The sequence below is a fragment of the Simochromis diagramma genome, unplaced genomic scaffold (assembly GCF_900408965.1).
Source record: "Simochromis diagramma unplaced genomic scaffold, fSimDia1.1 OVJJ01000603.1, whole genome shotgun sequence".
Taxonomy (NCBI): domain Eukaryota; kingdom Metazoa; phylum Chordata; class Actinopteri; order Cichliformes; family Cichlidae; genus Simochromis; species Simochromis diagramma.
This window is the reverse complement of record NW_024387414.1, coordinates 12,066,596-12,087,489: the sequence shown is the minus strand read 5'-3', so window position 1 is coordinate 12,087,489 and position 20,894 is coordinate 12,066,596. Positions and strand designations below refer to the sequence as shown.

The 20,894-nt window shown below is 38.5% G+C and overlaps 1 protein-coding gene across 1 annotated transcript in view; it reads right to left on the bottom strand.

The window, feature by feature from the left end:
* Positions 1-20,503, bottom strand: part of nfatc3a (nuclear factor of activated T cells 3a) — a 58,930-nt gene extending 38,427 nt beyond the window's left edge. The window contains exons 1-2 of the mRNA XM_040011981.1: positions 19,900-20,503; positions 2,617-3,799 (exon numbers count right to left, since the gene is read on the bottom strand). Coding sequence (XP_039867915.1) covers positions 2,617-3,799; positions 19,900-19,990 — 1,274 coding nt within the window. The 5' untranslated portion in view covers positions 19,991-20,503. The remainder of the gene's footprint in view (positions 1-2,616; positions 3,800-19,899) is intronic.
* Positions 20,504-20,894: the final 391 nt, after the last annotated feature.

The following is a 20,894-nucleotide window of genomic DNA, read 5'->3' as shown; positions in this document are numbered from 1 at the left end:
TTCTAATTGAAATCTTTCTTTTAACTTTTAAATTTACCATAAAGTCTTCAATCATGACGGCTAATGACATGTGTGACTAGCAACCAGCCATTTGTTGACAACTGCTGCTGCCCTCGCTACTCGGTGCCAGAAATCCCAGTTGGTTAAATGTACATTCTTATTTTATTAACTTACAACTGCAGTACAAAGTGGTACAAAGATATTAAAGTGCTACTGGCTATTACCCGGGGCTGCAATTCTGACAGACGGCTATGTCTCAGTCTATCCTCCTGCAAATTCAAGTTGTAAACAAGCGAGTGGGAAAGTAAACCGAATATAAACCGAAGTGATATTCTGCACCAGTTTGTATACACTAGCGTGAATGAAATCAAGGGTACTGCTGCTAAGACTGCTAAGGTTAGCCAAACTCTACGAACTAATCTGATACTGTGTGTATTTGCGAGATTATACACGGCACAAAGTGCAGCACATTTTAGTGACATTTAAAACCTTGATCCTTGATAAAGACAGAGCCTGTGACAGGACAATTAACTAACAAAACAAATGTCAATTTTGACAAAAAATCAACAGGAACTAAAGTTAATTTTTTGCTTCAAGGCATTTTTAAAAGTCTTTTTTTCTAGATTTTCTCCCAAGTAAGAGTTGTGTGTGCATTTATACACGTAACACAGAGATAACCAATAATTACATATAATAAATTATCCCAAGCATGTGCCAATCAGGATCTAAAAGCAAATCTCTCCGTTTACTTCACTTCAGACTTTTGTTTAGTAACTGTCTGATCTGTTTACCAAAGTTTACAAAAATCTGTATGGAAACATTTTCATCACTACTTAAATAACTAGCATATCAATTACCAAACTATATCCCCACCAGTTAATAAGAATCTGACATGTTAACTCATATGTTGTAAAATTTCACTGCGTACCTAATTACCGTGGCTAATTTCATCAACATCGTGGCAATGTCTCAGTGGAGCCATGGAGAACATTTACTTACCTGTGTCTGCATTAATTTGTCCCTTTCACAGATTGATGTAGCCTTTAATGTCACAAATCCCATGTCTGAAAAGACCTTTAGAAGGTCAAAGTGCAAAAATCTAATTGTGACTCATCATAAATCTGACCCTATTATTGTCTGGATAGTGTTATGGCTAAGTGAGCAAGCATTTGTGTTATGTCTATGGATGTCTGTGTGTGTGTATTTGTGTGTACCCCTCATGCCATATGTGCCCTGTGCTGATTTACAGTGCTAGGGGCCAGTATACATAAACAAGGCCATGTCTTCATCTGCTACACACATTGGAGAACAGACAGGACACTTCGCCTCATATTTCTGTGTATGTTGGTAGGTTTTTGAATACATGCTGCGTTTCCTTACACGCACACAGTGCTAATATATAACTCAAAGTTCCCTCATTATGGCCCATACTAATCTACAGAGTGCCATCCTATTATTCATATACCATGCACCATGATTCAAATTTGCTGCACTGTAGAGTTTACAGTTCTCACCTAGATCAAAAAAGGTTTTGAAATTTTATGACAGCTCACAACACTCATAAAAACATTCACCACTCAGGTCTGTGGACTAACCTTGGCCTACTAAGTGTTTTTGAGACTGACAACGTGCTGTTTTACAAAGTGGTGATCAAATTAATAATTCACAAAATAGTGATGAAGGGACTGCTATCGCCACATCACATGGCAATTCTGGATGCCATCCACAAAGAATCTGTTATTCTAATACTAATGACATATGTACAATTGAGTACCTTGGTCAAATTTTTTGTAAAAGCCATAAAAGAAATCCTAGCAGATCACATTTTTATATGACTTTTAACACCAAAACAGTCCATACTGCATTCAATTGCATCGACAGAAATGCAAGAAAGGCATACACATGCCTCTCACGTATATCTGTCAGTTTCTGTTCTTGCTAGAGAATGTATTTTATTTAAGCATATCCTATTCTAGTTTGCTGTGGTCTTAATTTATAACTAATATTTGCTATTGCAAATCCTACACCACAGAGAGAGGGGCAAAGAGACTCTGCTAATAGCAATAATAACACAAAGTCTTAAATGTTCAAAAGTATTTCTACAATACACTGAGGATGAAATTGCTTGTTCCCATAAGTCCAACAACTCCTTTGGACACAGAAAATACTGAGAATGTGTAGAGTGGCTCTGTCAGAGTTAGGCCAAGTCTAAATGTTTAAAAAAAATCACTCTTGTTCATAAAATGTCAAAAAATGTTAAGAAAGGTAATACAGTTTCTTAAGTGTCATTATTATCCAGTCCATGGGAGCAGTATTCCTTACATGTATAGACACTACCCAAAAGTTAGTGTTCTGCCAGGAAAAACCCTGGTGTCCCATGTCTGGAAAGTGTCTTTTCTTTTAAACAAATAGTAAGTAAAACATAAGGATATTATAAAATAAACTTATTTTAACAATATGGAGAATTACCCCTTGCTCTCAACTGATTTTTTTCCCCCCAGACAGTTTATCTCCCACTGACTCTTCCACAGCATTTGAATACATTTGAATATAAATTGTTATGCGACAATCCTTCACTTCTTCCTGCTTTCACTCCTTTAACATTAACATATTTACCTGAATATAGGTGTATGACCAGGCTTGGGTTTATTCCATGAGAAGTGCGAGGGCACCGAGAGGAACTGTTCAGCAGGCCCATCCTTCTTCAAGCTGTGCAAGGCCTCGTCTGAAGGGGAGTCTAGATTAGGAGACATATTTCCCTGGTCATCTAGTCCCAGTTCCCCTTTCCCGGTCTGCATAGTTGTTCTGTCCTGTGAGGTCTTTCTGGTCTTGGAAGGGATGTCTGCCTCTGATGGGCAGCACTGAAATGGTGACATGCCTACAGAAGGACTGCCAACCCAAGTGTCCTCTGTCACGCTGCCCCTAGGTGAAGGTCCCGGCGTGGGTGTGGGTGAGTGATGGGGAGATAAAGAGCCAGGATAGCAAATATCAGCGCTAGAGTGACGCCTCTTCCCACAGGGTGAGGTGGGACGTGAGGAAGGCCTGGAAGGTGGACGTGGGCTGAGCCAGTTCTCATCAGTGACACTGGTGCGCGGCGAGTGGCAGGGCGACTGTCTAGGAGACAAGCTGATGGAGTGGGACTGGTGCACAAATGTGGGCTGGTGGTGCTGCCAGTGGGGCTGCTCGTCCATAACTCCACCTCCACCAGTTTGAGGAGAGGGACAGCCCGGGGAAGTGAGAGGGGAGCCCAGGTTAAAGCGGGCTGCTGCTTCATTCAACTCTGAGTCAACATCATCATAGACATGTGAAAATGATTCACAAGAGGAGGCATCAGAGAACCAGCTCCTAGATGAGAGGCTGCTGCATGGACTAGGGCTGAGAGAAGAATCCCGGTAGGAGTGATCCAGTGGCAAATACAGGTGGTCCCTGGACAAGGGCCTGTCACTATGGTAGTCCCCATCAGGGCCATTGGCCCTTAGATCCTCCTGGTTAGCATCCATCTCCTGCGGGCAGCTTGGGGAGATAGATGTGATCTGGATACTTGGGCACTCAAAGGCCTTTGGTGCCTCCACAGGAGCAGAAGGCAGCATGGGGGAGGTACCATACTTAGAGTCTTGTGTATCATAGCTTGGGGGCTCAGATCCTGGTTTTTGTGTCTGAAGGCGTGAAGTGTTGATGATCGGGGAGTGAGATGGCATGCCATGGCGAGGCAAGCTCATAGACTGGTGGTTAGTGACCACAGACTGGGGCTGGCCCACATTCAAGATATAAAATGATGTGTTGTCATCAGGCTCCAGATCTATGAGAAGAAAGGAAGAGAAGATTAGGATATAGCAATGTGTCTATTGGGTTTTCCCCTACACGTTCCTGAGTACGACTTAACCAGGTCGACCAAACTGACCAATCTCAGGCTATAGCACTAAAACTAAAATGTCAAAATTAAAGGAACCAAGACACTGTGAGAATTTTTGAGGTTTGAATATCTGCTATAGGCTTCCTGGTCTGTTACATTTAAAAGGAATAAAAAGAGACGCAATGTGTCCACTGTCTGACCATACAGTTCTCCTAGTACTAGTAAGTGTATTTAGCTTGTTCCACTCTTGTTTTCAAATAACTATTCACTACACAAGGAATACACACAAACCTCTTTTATGGTCAGTCAAATTTAAAAAATGAGGTTATGTGTTAATTTTTGTGGTTGTCTCCTGAGCTTGTGCTTGAGTCCAGTTTCAGGAAATTAGATGCCAGGGTGTTGCTGGGTAGCAGACAGTCATACAGGCATCATTCCAAGAGGGATAACCGATGAACAGCACTACTCAGGAAACAAGTTCACACAACGGTGCGTGCTGTCGGCTGTCATCACAACTAGTGCCGGCAGGCTATTTATACCAAAGGTCATCCGGCACAGCCAGCATATGCACACACACACAAACACAACCACACACAAACAAATAGATGAGAGCCAATTGTGTGCATTGGCACTATTTCGTTGGAGTTTATTGATAAACTTCCATTGCTATGCTCTACTGCTGCCTTTGGAGTACCCCCCAAATCCCTCTTAGTGTTTCACATGTGTTGCATTTGCAGAGATACTGTCACATATAAAAACCTTCACTGGCCTCATTTGCAAAGTTTCTGCTTATGACACTTGTGTCTTCTAGCAGTCAACCAAAAATTACTCAATGACAAGTCTTAGTCAAACAAGGTTTTGAATTGATGGCTGGATGCAAGACAAAAAAAAGACCATACTAAAAACGATGAGACTCAGTCTTAATGTTTAAATTGCTGGTCCTTCTTGTTATTAGATCCTAATTTAGTTTGACAGGCAGGAAAGCCAAAGTCCTGGGTCATTTTGAGAAGATGACCACAAGAATTTGAAATCTAACCTCCAAACACATATGCATCATCTACCAACCTCAAGCGTGGTTGAAAGACATGGCCCTTCCATCTAACTTTACATGAACAGTCGCAACACTTCATGTGGCGACACATTCAAATTCCTTACTGCTTTTGCGGGTGCTGCTGGCTTGCTTCATTTGTACTTGTAAAAATACATATTTTAAGGGCTTCTTATTACCTGTCGATTACTTGCTTGAACTAACTTCTACAAGTCAACTATGAAACTTATTTGCCATGGTCAAAGACAGAAAAGGCAAGTTCAAAACTTAAACTTATATTTATATACTATATTTTACCACACAAAAAAAAGTTTTACAAAAAGTACATATTCAATGGAGATTAGCAAATTAAAACAATGTAAGCATCATGTAACATCAGACTTTCTTTAAAGTCTTCATTCTATGATGAATATAAGGTCTACTCTAGTGTAAAAGTAAAAATATAAAAAAAAAAAAGATTTACATCACTTAAAGAACTGCAAAACATTCAAATATGACATCAATGAGTAAGCTTAGCTAAAACCACACTGTAGCCTGTACAGGATAAGGTTGTGAAATCATTGCAAAACACTTCCCCATATTCCCTGAACGTACCTACCCATCTAAAAATACAGCTTTCTTAAATTATTTGAAACAGGAATCAAGGCTATAACAAAACTTAAATCTTTGTAAAATTGTCAAACACAGATAGAACGATCTTAAATTGGGGCTTCTCATATATTTCCTCTCTAAGTGATGGACTGATAACAGCGGTATGACAGGTTTGTCAAATCAGATGTCAAGGCCAGTTTTGAATAAGTTCATAAAAAGCAAAATAATTTTGGAAAGAGAGTATGTATCCAGGATTTTGCCTGCCATCTGTGTCCAACAGCAACAAAAGTGGCGGCAGCAGCAAGCCTGTTATTTATAGCTGCTCAGCTTCTCACTGGCCCTGCCTGCTTGTCACAAGACCCAGCAGTGTATCCTCTGACGACAACATCTGACTGACAGAGAGCAAGAGAAGGACAACAGAAAAGAAGAAGAAGAAGAAGAAGGAGGAGGAAGCTGTTCTAATTTGAATAAGTGTATCCTCTGATTCTGAACCTCAACTGGGAAATGACAGACAACAGAAACTTCTAAGCATGTAACTTTGGTGACTGCAGTTTGTTCTTTTGTCTGGGCTGCAAAAATGTTCAACTATGCACAGTCATGATGATTAGTGTAAATACAAAAGTATATTTGTTTCTTCCAATCTCAACTAACACTTGCATATTAAAATATTTACATTTATTCTGATGCTTTTACCTTAGCTTGGAAGACTTGCATGGTCTTTGTGTATGTGGTACTTTTGTGGAATTATGGGTGCATTATTAATGTATGTTACTACTTCTTATTGAACTGCTGCATATATTGTCCAGGACAATCTTGCAAGAGTGTTTTTTATTCTCAAATATTTGCACTGTACAATTGTAAAATTACAGAGAAATAGGAGAAGGTAGGAGTAGATATATAAATATCAGTGCAATGTAGCACTCAGTCATGTTTAGAGTAGAGTATCATTTGAGTTAACTGTCGTAATAAACAAAAATTTTAAAAAGAGAAGGACAGGAAAGAAGGTACCAAATGGAAAGAAGGGAATAGTAAAAAAAATATACTTTCCTCTTGCTTCTCTGAGGAGGTGCTGTTGCTTAACACCATACAGGCCAGGAAAGGAAAATGTAACATTGCACTCAAATAATGTAGTAGTGTTCTCCTGCCATAACAAGAACATAAGCTATCACCACAAATCAGGAAATTAGCTTTTGCAGTCGGTAAGGCTATGCTAAATGCTAAAGGGCTTGGTTATACTAGCAATTGCTAAATTGCTACATAACAGTCACAGAAGTTATAAACTGACTGCTAATATGAATCCTCTAGTTTTCTTGTCTGGGTTTTGCAAATAACACAAGCTAATGAACTACTTTTAAAAATAGGGTCAGCCATTTCCAGAGGCTGAATGGTAATCAGCTGCTGTCTTTGTGCTACTCACACAAATTATGAGAAACTGTGTGAACTTTGTCACAAAATGTGCCCACAAGTCTGACATTATACCAACTTAACCTTTTACTGTGCCCAAATTACTACAACTATACATTACGTGCAGAGTTTTTGGTTTGTTTGTTTTTTTGTTAAACTTGGAGGCTAAGCTGGTTTATTACTATAAAGACAATGAAGTTATCTGACAAAGATAAGGTGACTTTTAAATAAAAAGACTTCTAGATAAACCAAAGTAGGCAGAAATGTACTTTAATGCTCCTTCAACATAATTTAATTATGTAATAAAGAAATCATAATTATTAATAATGCAATTATGTTCATCCAAACATAATTACTTTGTTTGGATCTTGTTTGTATTCAAGACACTTAAAAAACACTGTGAGGGAGTCTTGGATTTTCCATTAGATGCCTGTGTTGGCCTGGTGAAAGTAATGAGAGCAACTTGTCTCTAGAAAAGTCCATGGCTCAGTCTCCTCAGATGACAAATGAGAAATCCCTCTGCCAGGTAGTCCTACGGTATCAGTGGTGTAACAATTCGTCAACTTCAGTTATAGAACTGTTACACCACAGTTGTTCAAAGTTTAAATTTATATCTTTTAATGGTGATTATCATATTAGTTCTTCTCTGTGTTTTATAGTAGCTTATTTATTATTATATTACAGGTAAAAATTAGGTAAGAAAGTTTATCAACTGTTACACTTCTGTGTATTTTTATCCACCTCAATAGACTGTGAAAAAAATAGGTAGCAGATGAGGGTCAGATCGGGGGCGACAACGTTACCTGGCTCACAGCCCTTTCCTTGCTTTGAGTTAAGATTAGCCTGCTACCTAAAACCTTCCAGTGCAAGGAAACTGGTGTGCGGTGGGGAACCCCCTTGTCAGAGCCAAACCCCAGTCATTTAAGGGGAGTAGGACAGGGTGGGGCAGGAGAGGGCAGGAGAGGAGACCAGAGCAGAAGAGAGGAGCAGGACAGTAGCAGCATTGTTGTTTTATCAATGGTACTGGTTGCAAAGCCTCTGCCCTGTTCCTGAAAGCCCTGTGCGTCACAAACTCCTCAAGTGTCCATACATTAGACAGCCAATCTGGTTAAATAAAGATCTCTAAGAGGCTTTGCTGTACCTAAGCTAATAATAGCTCCACCTCACTGTGAGATCTTTCAGTGAAGCATGGAATGGTGGATGTTTTTGACACACCACCAAGGCCACTGTGTTTTTACAGTAACCACAGGGAGCAGCCTGATCCACTGGCAATAGTGGTATTCGCTCCTTGACAGGAAGCTCAACGGGCCTCTGGCTGACCGTCACACTGCATGGGGATTCTCACTTGGGGGATAATCCGCAGAGACTTTGTCCCTCCCGCCTCCTGCTTTCACTGCACACAAAGTGTGTCAGGGTCTTGTGACCAGCAGTGACACACAGGCCCACATTCTCAGAAAGTCTAGTTTACTACAGAGAGAGGGAAGGATTTGTCTCCCCCAAAGAAGATGACAAACTCATTGCTCATTGCTGCAAGTCTCTGCTGGTGCGCCCAAGATCTTTCTCTCGACCTCTCTTTGTGCTTATGTGCAAGTCTATGGGTATAAACGAGTGGGTGGTGTATGAATGTGTGTACGTTCCTGTGTGCCTGTGGTTGTGCCTCTGTGCCTTCCTGTGCTTTTTTGCACTTATTGTATGGGTATTTGAGCGATCTTTGCATGTGTTTGTGCGTGTGCACTAATACATATTGTTGTCTTAGGTTACCAACTAGACCCAAAAGCATGTGGTGCTGGAGCAGGAGGGTAATCTAAGCTAGGGTTCCCTTTGTGGTGGGCAAGCAGGTTGATTAGAACAGGCTCTGCTTACATCCCCTGTACAGAGGTCTTTGTGTTTTGCCCAGTATCCACTTTCAGTTCTCCTCAAGAGCTTCTGATCAATGGACCAGAGCAAGTGTGCCAACATGCCATGAACTGCACCATATACATCAGTGAAATGATCAAACTTAACTATGTATAGTAAAAAGTAAAACATCTAAATGTACAAAGCTGAAATATTGTTTTAACTGTTTCCTTTTTTTTTTTTTTTTCTTTCAACATTTTGGACATCTATCAACTATCTAAAATACAGATACATATTATATATCTGATATCAGTCCTTTTTCTCCATTTAATCAACATCTAATATTTCAATGTCAGGAATTTATTAGGCCTAATTTGCTGTGATACCAAAAACAGAGTCAGCAACTAACTGCGACTTAATGACTGTAACCAGTCGTAAAAAATCAAACACCTTGTTCAGTTTAGGTGAACAATTTACAATGATTTGGCAACAACTATTTTATAAATATTTAAGAAAAATGTAGATTAAACACATTACTTATATTTTTAACTTCTGGATTCAAACTCATTTTTACTATAATTACCAGAAGAGCTCATAAAAAGTGAATTTAAGGATTTCCTATTGGGTCTTTGAAGAAATCTGCAGTTGGCTGGTTGCCAGCATTTCTAAACACATCGTCTGTGACGCACTTGCACAATCATATTGTGAGGGCTGGTCTATGCCTATGGCTCCAAACTTTGACTGTGTTTGGACCAAATCTACTAGACATCTCTCTTTGCGTAGGTTGCTGGGTATGTGTACACATATTACATATTATTATTGAGATGGAGCAAAAGAGAAATGAAGATATTATGAACAATGAGGCAGGCTGGATCTATCTGGAGTCATGAAGTAAAATATACGTATAAAGCATAATATTCAGAAAGGAGTCTCACTTTAATGTTGCATCAGCAGAGACGTGCTACTGTCTTATCCTGTAATGTTATGTTAAGATTACATCAAAAAGCCTTCCTTTGCTGTCACAGAAGACTCACCAGCCAGCAGAGGCTTAACAATGGAAGGCTAAGCCAAAGTTAACATATGCCGGCAGCTAAATTAAGCTCCTAATTAACAACCTCATGCTGAGATAACATTATGGGATAAACAGAGAGTGCCAAGTAACCACCTGAACTAAATACTCACCACAGTACCAAGATCCACCTCAAACACATCGCTAACTGTGTTTGAGGGACATTTATTTAATACTACAAAAAGCTCTGACTAATGGTTAATACTTAGTGCACCTATTAGATTAATTCATAATGAAATGCTTAATGTAAATTTCATATATGAAACTGATTTATAAACTATAATTAAAAACTGAAGAACTTAAACAATGCGGTGCTAAAGAAAATTAAACTAGCCAAACATGACAAAAAAGTCTTCACCCAACAACAAAACTAATTAGCCTGTTGCATGTGCAAGTCATAATTATGATATACAACTATTATTACAAAAAAAAAAATCAACATAAAACAGTCACAGTACCACATTTTTGTCTTTTTTTTTCTAAAACAGCACACTCCCTTCAATATGCAGTTGGGGGTTTTGCTTTCACAAAGCATTGATTTGTTCACCAAATAACAGGGAACACAAGCGGGGGTTAAACCATGGTGAGACAGGTTCACTTTACCTTACTGATGTGTTGTTGCAAGACTAACCCTGCTCAGTGTGACAGGAACCACAGGATCACACATTTGATGAAAGTGCTTGGCTGAGGAACCAACAGTGCATCTCAACAGAGTGTGTGGGAGTAAGAGTTAGGCGCCAAGTCAGAAACACGCCTAAACATGACCACCTTGACCTGACCATAGCATCACAGAACTTCAGCTAGTCTTGGATTGCGGACTTCAGTTAGTGCGGTGAGCTATGCTAGATTAATTGCCATTCATCTCCTGTCTTGCATCCTGTACTTGCAGACAGCCTCGTGTGTCTCAGTTTTTTTATTTAAAAATTTAATTACGTTTTCAGGTGAAGATCTGCAAAATAAACTTTTAAAAATGTAAGTTTAAAGTGTAATATTTGCATGTTTCTGTAGTCAATAAGTAAAATTCAAGTAATTTCAAATAATGTTCTCAATATTGCCCAAAACACATAGTAGTTTTGCCCTAAGTGACCAGTTGTCATGTGTAATCACATGTTTTTGAGTAAAGAGGTTCATCCTTTATGTCAAAATGCATGGTCAAAGTTCCCCCTATCCCCCCTTTAATTTCACTGCTCTAAACAACCAGTTTTTTATGTCTATATACATGTAATCACAAAAGCTTGCTGATGATACAGGCACGTATTGGTTTTCAGTGGAGCAGGAAAGCTAGCTGCATGATGGCCTGCAATAACCCAGAGGAGATAACATCAGAGGCTACTGCTAGCAGGGGTGACATTTAAACAATCTGTCAGAGCTGACTGTGCATGTGCCTGAAAAACTCAACTAGGGAGAGGGAGCATGAGAGAAAAAGAGCATGGAAGAGGGAGAAACGAACAGAGCAAGCAAGTGAAAGAGAGACAGAGAAAAGGAGAAAGCACAGGAGGCATAGTGTGTGAGGAGAAATACTGAGCAGATAGAGATGGAAGAGTTGGCATTAGTACACTACACTTGTACAAGGGACTAAATTCTTCAAAGCCAGCTATTTATTTTGTACATGGTTTGTTTCTGGAATATCCAAACACATTCTTAATCTCAAAAGTATCTATCTAAATCTGTAGGCCTTGACCCACCTTAACACATAAGTAAATTACACTTCCTCACACAGATAGACGAAATGACATGATAAGAGTGGCGTACCCTCAAAAAAAAGGGTCCACCAGCTCTGTTTTGGAGAGAGCCTTCTAACATCCATGTTACTCTTTATCATCAGCTTGAAATCAGGCCAAAAAAACAAGGAGAAAAACTAGCAGGAAATAATCAAGGAGCAAACAGGAAGACAGCAATTTCCCCTTCAAAAAATACAAATGGAAGTGGTTATATATCCAGATAGAACTCAAAACCTAGAAACCCTTCCTTCACATTTTTTTCAAAGCTCTACAAATTTAAACCTTTTTTAAATACCAACAAAATTGTGTTTATAGTCATATGCAACCTAAAAAAGACATATTTCATGTCAAATGAAAATCACCAGATATAATATTTACACCACACTGTGTGTCAGTGTGTACCACCACCTTTTAACAGTACTATAATAATTCTTCATATGACAGTGTATACACAATTTATTTTAACATAGCAAGAGCCAAATTGTGCTAAGAAAAAAATTTGTTATTGATTTTTGGCCTAAAGCACCAGAAGTTTACATAACAACCCGACAAGTTATTATGTGCACATGGTCTGCATTCCATACATCTACATCTAGCAGAGTAAGTATACTCAGCCCATTGGCTGCTTATTGAAAACTTACTCCAGAAGTCTTCAAGTCATTTTCTCATTTATGGGAAGTGTTCTACGACTGATAAGTTAATAGTTTGATCATCTGGTCTAGACCTGATCATTAAAAACAGAACAGAAGGACTTAGGAGAAACTGAATTAGTAGAGCTTCCATTACCAGACACTGACAGAAATATGGCTTTGAGGGACAGCCTAAGATAAAGCGGGATTTAAATCACCCAAATCCTGATCCAGCAAGCCACACCTCATGACAAAAGGGGACAGGAGAAAGACAGAAAATAAATGAAACTAGATGCAGGAGTACGACAACTTTCTCTCTGGGGTAATGCAGTCTCTGACATGTTGATACAGAGCAGCCAGCGGTAGCTTCAGTTACACTAAATTTAAACAAGACAGATGCCATACATAGTTGCTCATGCCTCGCCCCAGGAAATAAACGTCTCATTCATCACACAAGGTGCTAGGAATCTCTTAAATCAGTAGGGTTGGGGGGTCACCCACGTGGTGATCTTACTCTACATGTTGACTTCACATATGACTGATGTTTGACCTCCATTTTCATAGAGATATTATTGCCTTGAGATTAAAAACCGTCACTAACTGAACAAAATACTTGACTTCCTCAGGACTAATAACAACTTTGTTTGACCAAAAAGCTTAAAATTGAAATTAAATATTCAAATATTAAATTATGTCCTAAATAAAAAATCTCAGGCAAAAGAGAAATTAACATAGTAAAGGTGAAAAAATGCAAACAAAAACTAACTGGCAAAATTAGCTGATGAACATTTAAGCTCGGATGAAACCTTTTTCTCCAAGTTAACCAAAAAATGCAATGCCTCCTTCAGTTATCCAGAGAAGCTTAAATATTATTTCTAACAAATATCATGACACTTTTTATTGTGATGACACCTGTTTGAGTGACTTTTAGTCTAGACAAATACACACACTCAAAACACACCTGGGCAGAGTCTGGGAGTGCCGGCACACACTCACCTGACATTGTGGCACACAGCATTCTTCCACTTCTCTCCTCCTTAAGATCGCAAAGTGTTTGAGCAGTAAAAAGTTGAAGGCTGGAGGGACAAGAGGGGTTCTCTTGCTCTAAGTATGGACGAGTCACTAGAACCTGCCGCCTGCCCTCTGCCACTCTCTTTGGGAGCTCAAAATAGTCCACCATGAGAGCGATGTAATTTCAGTCTTTCCCACGACAAGGACTGAAAGGATCGTGCTCTTGGTTCACAGAAGCTCAGCAATGACAACAACACAGATAAGGGCAAAAAAGCTGTCTTCACTAGCTGCTCCCAATCTGATCATTTCATTATGATAAAGATATGACTTGACATATCGTCACATTTAAGCATGACACGCACAATCTTACAGGTACGAAACATGTCACAGCCCATTAACAGAACAAACCTGACTAATCAAAGTGGCTGTGGTGAAGGCTGGCATCTGGAGATTTCATTAGCCTAGTTCAGTCTCTCTGATGTCACTGGTGGTCTCTTTCATATCCTGAGAAAGCAGCGAGAGGCTTTAGTTGTCCTGATGGCAGGTCTACTATTCTGTGTGCTGGTATGTCAACTACCAGCAAACCACAAAAAAAAAACTTCGTTTAATGTGTAAGATAAGAAAACACACAGAAAAACAGCCAGCACATGTGGAATACAAAAAAAAAAAAAAAGAAACAAAGAAAAGGTTTACGCAAAGTAAACGAGTCACAAAACTGCTGTTCGTGATCAGCAGCAGCTAGAGAGTGTGTGCCCCTCTCTCCTTTCATTTCATCCAGCCATCTGAAGCCCACATGGCATGTCTGGGCAGACAGCCAGACACCTCCACAGTGGATCTACTACTCTGCCACCCATAAAGGGCACTTCTTCCCTCTGCCTCAGATCACCTCTAACACCCAATGAGGCCACCACATAATCATGACCTACATAATCCAATACTCACCAATATTTTTCTCAATCACCTCACACGACACACTTGGCCACAAAAAGGGTAAGCGGTACTTTTTAAAAAAATTTGAGTGAATACTTTACCATACTATAAGATGGGTGGTTTTATTCTTATACATGAAAAAAATATCAACAATATTATCTAACTACTGACATGCTTACTTTATTAGATACTATCGATAAAGTATGTTTTAAGTAATTCTGTGAAACCATCAAATTCAAATCTCTTATATGGCCATTTTCAATTATTTCACAATGGCATTTAGTTTTAGGATACAAAGGAAAAAGTTCTATAGCTGACAGGCTGAAAAAATGTCATCTTATTTACCAAGAGACTTATGTCAATCAAATGTGGAGCAATTCTGATACATCTGAGCATTTCTATTACTGCCAAAAAAACAGATGGCTGTTAAAATTTTGCCAAAAATTTATACTAAATCACACTGGGCACTGTGTGATTTTCTTTTTGTGTTAGGCACTTTCCTGGTAGCTAACTTGACAGTTAAGTAAACAAGAGAAAAACAATCTTTCTACTACATTCATCTTCTTTTAAAGGCTCAAGACTCACTTAAAGCAGAAGAAATTGAGACGTGGTTAAAAATCCTCAGTACAAATTGTATTTAAGCCATTTGTGACCAACAAATGCTTTTATCAAAGAGTGAAAATCCATCTATCTATCTATACATCAGTTTCCTTCTGCTAATCAAGAGGCACAGTACACCCTGGACAGCACACCAATCTGTCGCATGGCACAGTGAGAAACAATGTTGGTATTGACTTAGAACTGGAAAAAGCTTGAGAAACACGTTGGTTAGTTAATTAGTTAATTTTCTTAACTATGGCGATTTAATTAAAGTCTTGACAATCAAAAGACGTGAGATAATAATTGTGTGATGTACTCATTTTCAAGGGCAGCTGGAGGCTCCATATAAAAGGATCTTACAAACCAGTAGTTGACATCTTGATGGTTACATCCATCTTTGAACTACAGTTGTGGGCAGGAGTTTGCATACAATTATCATGAGGTTAACGCCATGATAGTTTAACCGAATCATTGTACAGCAATGATTCTGAGTTCAAAAAACAAGATGCACAAGTTTGCACATGGTGCACAAAGTTTGAATCTATTTTGGACTTTCTCTAACCCACTCAAGCTTAAATATAGATATACAATTATAAAATCACTTAAATGTTTTCTTAAGTGGTGCCAAAGGTTCTGTGATGTCTTTTAAGTTATTTTAGTGATCATGATCGAGTAGTTTCAACTGATATATATATTTTTTTGCCAGCATAAAAAGGATTTGTTTAAAAACACTCACTCGTTTAACAGGTACGAAGAACAGAGTATAAGAACTAAGGAGACTGGTAGATTTACACAAGATGAGAAGTTCTCTTGGAGGCATTTCCAAGCAACTGCAGATTCCAAGATCAGTTCAAACAACTGTACGCAAGTTCAAGTTATTCGGATGTGTCACCACTTTGGCAAGGTTTGGAAGAAGACCCAAACTGTCACCCTCAGATGAGAGGAAACTGTTAGGAACCACCAAGGCTCGAGCCTGTCATGAGCTGGAAACTGCAGGAACAGCAGCAGTCCCCATGGATTGAGAGGGTACCAAACAAGAAAAAAAGTCCCTACTCCAAAATTGATGCCCTCAAGGTCAACTGAAATTTGCTGCCCATAAGCAACATGCTTTCTGGAGAAAGATTTATGGTCAGATGAGACAAAGTTTGATGTATTTGGCCACAATGCCAAGACATATGTTTGGTGGAGTAAATGAGAAACCTCTCTCTCTGTCTCTCATATATATACCCACATACACAAGATCTTATATCTTATACATATAAGATAAAATGATTGCCTAATTTTAAAATAATATAATATCATTTTAAAATATAAATATGTTTGCATTACTAAATTATTGCATTACCATTTTATTATTTGTTATTAATTAACACTTTTAACTAATTTTTTAGCACATATTTAAGCACTGATATTTAGCCCATATGAACCATTTTATTAATTCTGCAAAATTAAATGAATAGTTTATTAGTTAAATACCGCACCAAAGAAATTGTTTTAAAATAGTTTTGTAGTTTATTGTCTTTATTGTAAAGCACGGTGAAGATAGGAAATCAAGGGAAAGAGAGAAGTAAATATCCAGCCCTCCAACATCAAACTGATGACTCAGCAGCTAAAGGCATTTTTTGCCCATGTGCACCCAACCCTTGCCATACGTTTGTCCCCAGACAATGCCTTTCATAATCTTTTTTTTTTTAATGAAAGCATTTGTGTATTTGTTTTCTTCACAAATAAAATACTTGTTTAGCCTCTATTACAAAGCAAGACTCTCAATCTCTAGTTAAGCTGCTTCACGAAGGGAATTGTTCTTTTCGTTAGCCGCATGTAATCGGGGAAAACCCTTACAGTAAGTGTGCCCAATGCCTTTGAATAGAACAGTGGAATATTTCACCTCAAAGAAATGACAGTTTCCTGAGCAACAAGAAAACAGAGAGAGCAGGAGACTGACACTTAAACAAGCAGACAAAAAGGAGCAGAACAATAAAAAAGATAGATGGAGAGGTGTGGTAAACATTACCACACGATTACATCGAATTTTAATCATATTCACATACATACAAACAAGCAAACAAGTTAGGCTGAAAGTTACGTGCACATTTACAGGTCAGCTTCATGTATGAATAAGATAAAAATTGCGATGCTCAGATTTGTCAGAAACCTGAGCATCTTTGGTTCACAGCCTATTATGCAGCTGCTAAAACATATATAGAAAATATGATGCTATTGCTTTATTTTTATTTTGGAAACCTTTACCACTCCTATTTAAAACGCTTAGATAAAAGATTTGAAGAATTAACTGTAGAATCACAAGTGATGAGTAACAATATAATATTTGCACCAATGGTTCCTTGAGTTTTTATAAAAACAAGCCCCAACTTGAGCTTTGGCTTGCAAGTGTGCAACTCCCTGTTACTGTGGCAGAGTGATACAGTTATATACTCGAGTTATTAATTTGGACAAGCACCCCTCCTTACACCCCCCCCCCAAAACCCCATTTTTGGCCAAGTCATACAGTCCAGACCAGATTAAAACCACTTGCACAGTGGTGCTTTTATTCCTACGCTTATTCCAAATGCAGTTTTTCCCCTCACACCATCTCCAAATCGAACTCCCCCCATTTTTCCCCCCAAATCAAAGGAAAAATGTATTTAAGACTGCACGAGCCAAACCCTCATGAACTCATTACTTTGCCCAAGTTTCAGGCTGAACTCAAATGTGCAAGCACAACAGAAAAACCAGAAAAAACATAAATTAGCAGATTTATAGCCATCTCATAACCTTATTACATCACTTGCTCTACCTTTAAACCTCCATTTTATATGTAAATGTCCTTTTATTAACCGTATAAGTAATCCATACTCAAAACTACATCAGCATGTGTCACTACACAAGTGCCAAAGCACTTTTTAGCAATATCAGATAACTGCAAATGCCACATTTGTTGGTATGTGTTTTGCTTTTTAGTTTATTTAATATTTTATTCTTCTCAAGCTATTGTAATTATTTAAAAATCCACAAATCGGGAGTTCTTTCTGTTCAGCATTGGTAAAAACATTATTCTCTCTTGGCTAGTGGCGTGACACCCTCTTGCCATTTTCCCGCTGCCAGCGGATCCTTGAAATCTTTTCGGGTACTTTGCTGCCTCAACCAAAAACAACCAAATATACAAATGGAAAAATCTGTTCTTCTGAATTCCATTAGATTACAGAAAACAACTACAGAGGGGCACAAAATGAAAACATGCAATAATCAGGCAATTTATTGTCTCAGTACATTTAGTATATTCCCAGTATATTATTTTACTTGTGACCTGTATATCTTAATATTTAGCAAATTTTGCAAGATAGTCATCAACTACTATGCACTACTTCAAAGCAAAAAAATTCTCTGCTGACAGAAATCAAAGGTAGCTCGTCAGGTTTATTTCCTCTTTTTTAAGGCAATAATAATACAATAATACAAGTTGTACTACTAGATAATAAGCTTTTCAGTTGACCCATGAGTAATATATACCTAAAAGTTTAAATTAATCAAAAATGTCTGTTCCACCAGAAAGAAATTCATTCCATGTACAATTATTTTCATTATTTTCTACTGCTAATCAATACAATTATGATCATATGTAATTTATTACTAATGAACAAGGCCACTACATGAGCTATTTAGTTCACCGCTTCTCTATGGGATATTTATGTCCAAGAAAGTTGGATGAAAGAAAAAAAAAGGTGTCCTCCAAGATTTGTGCTTTTTGTTAGGCATTACCTTTGCAAGCAGCAGTAAGAGAAAGAGAGTGAGGTTTTTGTTTATATTCAAATCCAAAGAATGCACTGGACACACCTGAGATCACAAGACTATTGTTTTTAACTTTCTTTTTTACCTTGCCCTGGATGTAAAAAAAAAAAAAAACATATGAGGAAAAAGAGCATTTTAAGAAAATGTCCTTAAATACTATCACCATGAAGCATCAATTTAAAAAAAAAAAAAAAGATCTAACATTTGTGACAACAACAACAGCTGTGATGTATGACCACAAACAGCAAACTAATTGATACGCCATGAGTGTGAAAATTTCCCCAAAGCTTCGTCTTGCAACCTGTTAAACATGTGACTTTCACATATTTAAATTTGCATGTATTAGCTAGGGGCTTGTTTCAAAATATTTTTACTCCCAGAGACCCAGTATGGAATCACGTTTGTACCAAACAGGAAAACATAAGTAGTCTCCATGCCATGAGGTGATAAACGGTCCAAAGAAAGTTCTTCCTGGAATTTGTCAAGTTACAAAGCTGAGGGCCACCTCATCTCTGTGTATGCCCTGTCTGCAAAAATTTATCTGCAAAGGTAGTGTTTGTATTGACTAAAGTTTGTCCCAAACTGAAACTGAAAATAAATTTTAAAATATTAAAGAAATTATTTTCACAATTTCTTCATAATTTATTTGTAAATTACAAATCTGTATAAGTTTCAAATAATTACTTTAGGTCTTTGAAGCACACTAAGTGGACAACATAACGTCTTTGCACTTTGTATTTGAAAATTTTTAATTACTGATAATGCATGTGACTAAATAACAATAATAACAACAATAATAATAAAAAGTATTTCATAATAATTGTTTGCATCAAAGCAAGATGCAGTCAGTTATTTTTCTGGATAAGCTTGCACTTCCTTCTCATTTTATCTGTAAACAATGAGTTAATAAAAGTTTTGACAACATTACCATGTGCTACTTTTGTGGATATGTACCTAGTGACATTCAAGGTGTATGACTCTCTCAGTTATACTTCACTTAAAACATAGGAACTAAGCCATAAGGCTCCCCCAGCCACCCCAGATTTCAGAGGCGGTTAACAGTTCACAGACTGTCTGTTGCAAAAAGAAAATGTAGGAGACATTTGCAAGTTCAAACTTTCGCTGTTAAATCAACCAAGGGCAATAAGAGCACTCCTGCTAACCTGCTATGTTAGCATGACAAGCTAATGACAGCTGGTGGTGTGTGTACGAGCTTGGTATAGAAAAGGCATGTAATATTTGAAAAGCTCCATTTGAGAGAGAAAAAACATTACAGATTGTATGGTATGAGGCTGCAGCTGAAAGACGGCGGGCTAACTGAAAGTAGCAGTAGATACTGACTAACTTGTGTTACACGACAAGTGCCTTAAGTTTACTACTAGTATAAAACATGCCACTGGGAACAGTGGAAACCCACTGACCTGCAGGGCCTAACGGTTGTTGCTGCCCTTCCTCTCCGAATATCAGTCTGAAGTCCAGCTCCTCATTCCCGGGGCAGTTTGCAGTAGTCATCGGGTTTGACAGCTCGGGTTTTACCCCGCCACTCGACCGTCGACCGCTGGAGCAATTTACGCTATATCCTAAAGTGTCACAACATTTACCGACTGCCACGGCGGACGCCAAACTTCAACTTTTTGTTCATTGAATTCGCGAGCTTTCTTCCCCCCACCCCCCGCCTCCTCCTTCGTCTGACAAATCCAAAAAAAAAAAAAAATGCAGGTCGCTGGTCTCCTCTTCCTCCCCGGCAGTTAACGAGTGCAATTCTGGCTTCAACTTCAGAGAAAGTCGGCTGCCCCCCTCCGTCTCTACTCGTCTCACTACTTCTCTCTGTCTCCCGACCTTTCGTCAGCGGCAAAGAAGCGCTTCCCCGCGGTTAATGTTCGGTGTGGAACCGATGAACTGTCACAATAAAGTCGCCGTTCATCTACCGTTCTCTCTGTTTCCCTCTCTCTCCTCCTATCTGTTCTTGTATCTCTCCACGGAGGTCCTATCCCAACTTTTACTAACCCCGCGTGACAAGGCAGTTCCAGCGGTGACGTCAGCAGACACAACACAACACAGGGCACGCGCACGCAAGCACACACATACACACATCTCCTTGGCTGCTATGGGCTTAATAAATAGTTATGAAATTACTAACCTGTTTGAAATACCGAAAATATATTGCCATTTTTAATTTATTTTTCTATTTTGTTTACACGTTTATTCATAATTTAACAGTTCTCTTTGCTCTTTATTTTTGGTGAGATCTACTTATACATGTGCTGCCTTTTAAAAGGTGCTATGTAAAAAAAAAAAAGGGTAGTTGGAGTAAATTAAAGCTTCAGCCCACTGGTTTTATGATCTGTAATGCGTGTGCTTAATTGTTCTTAATTGTTGTCAACATTCATTTTCATGGGAGTTTTGGTTGTTCATC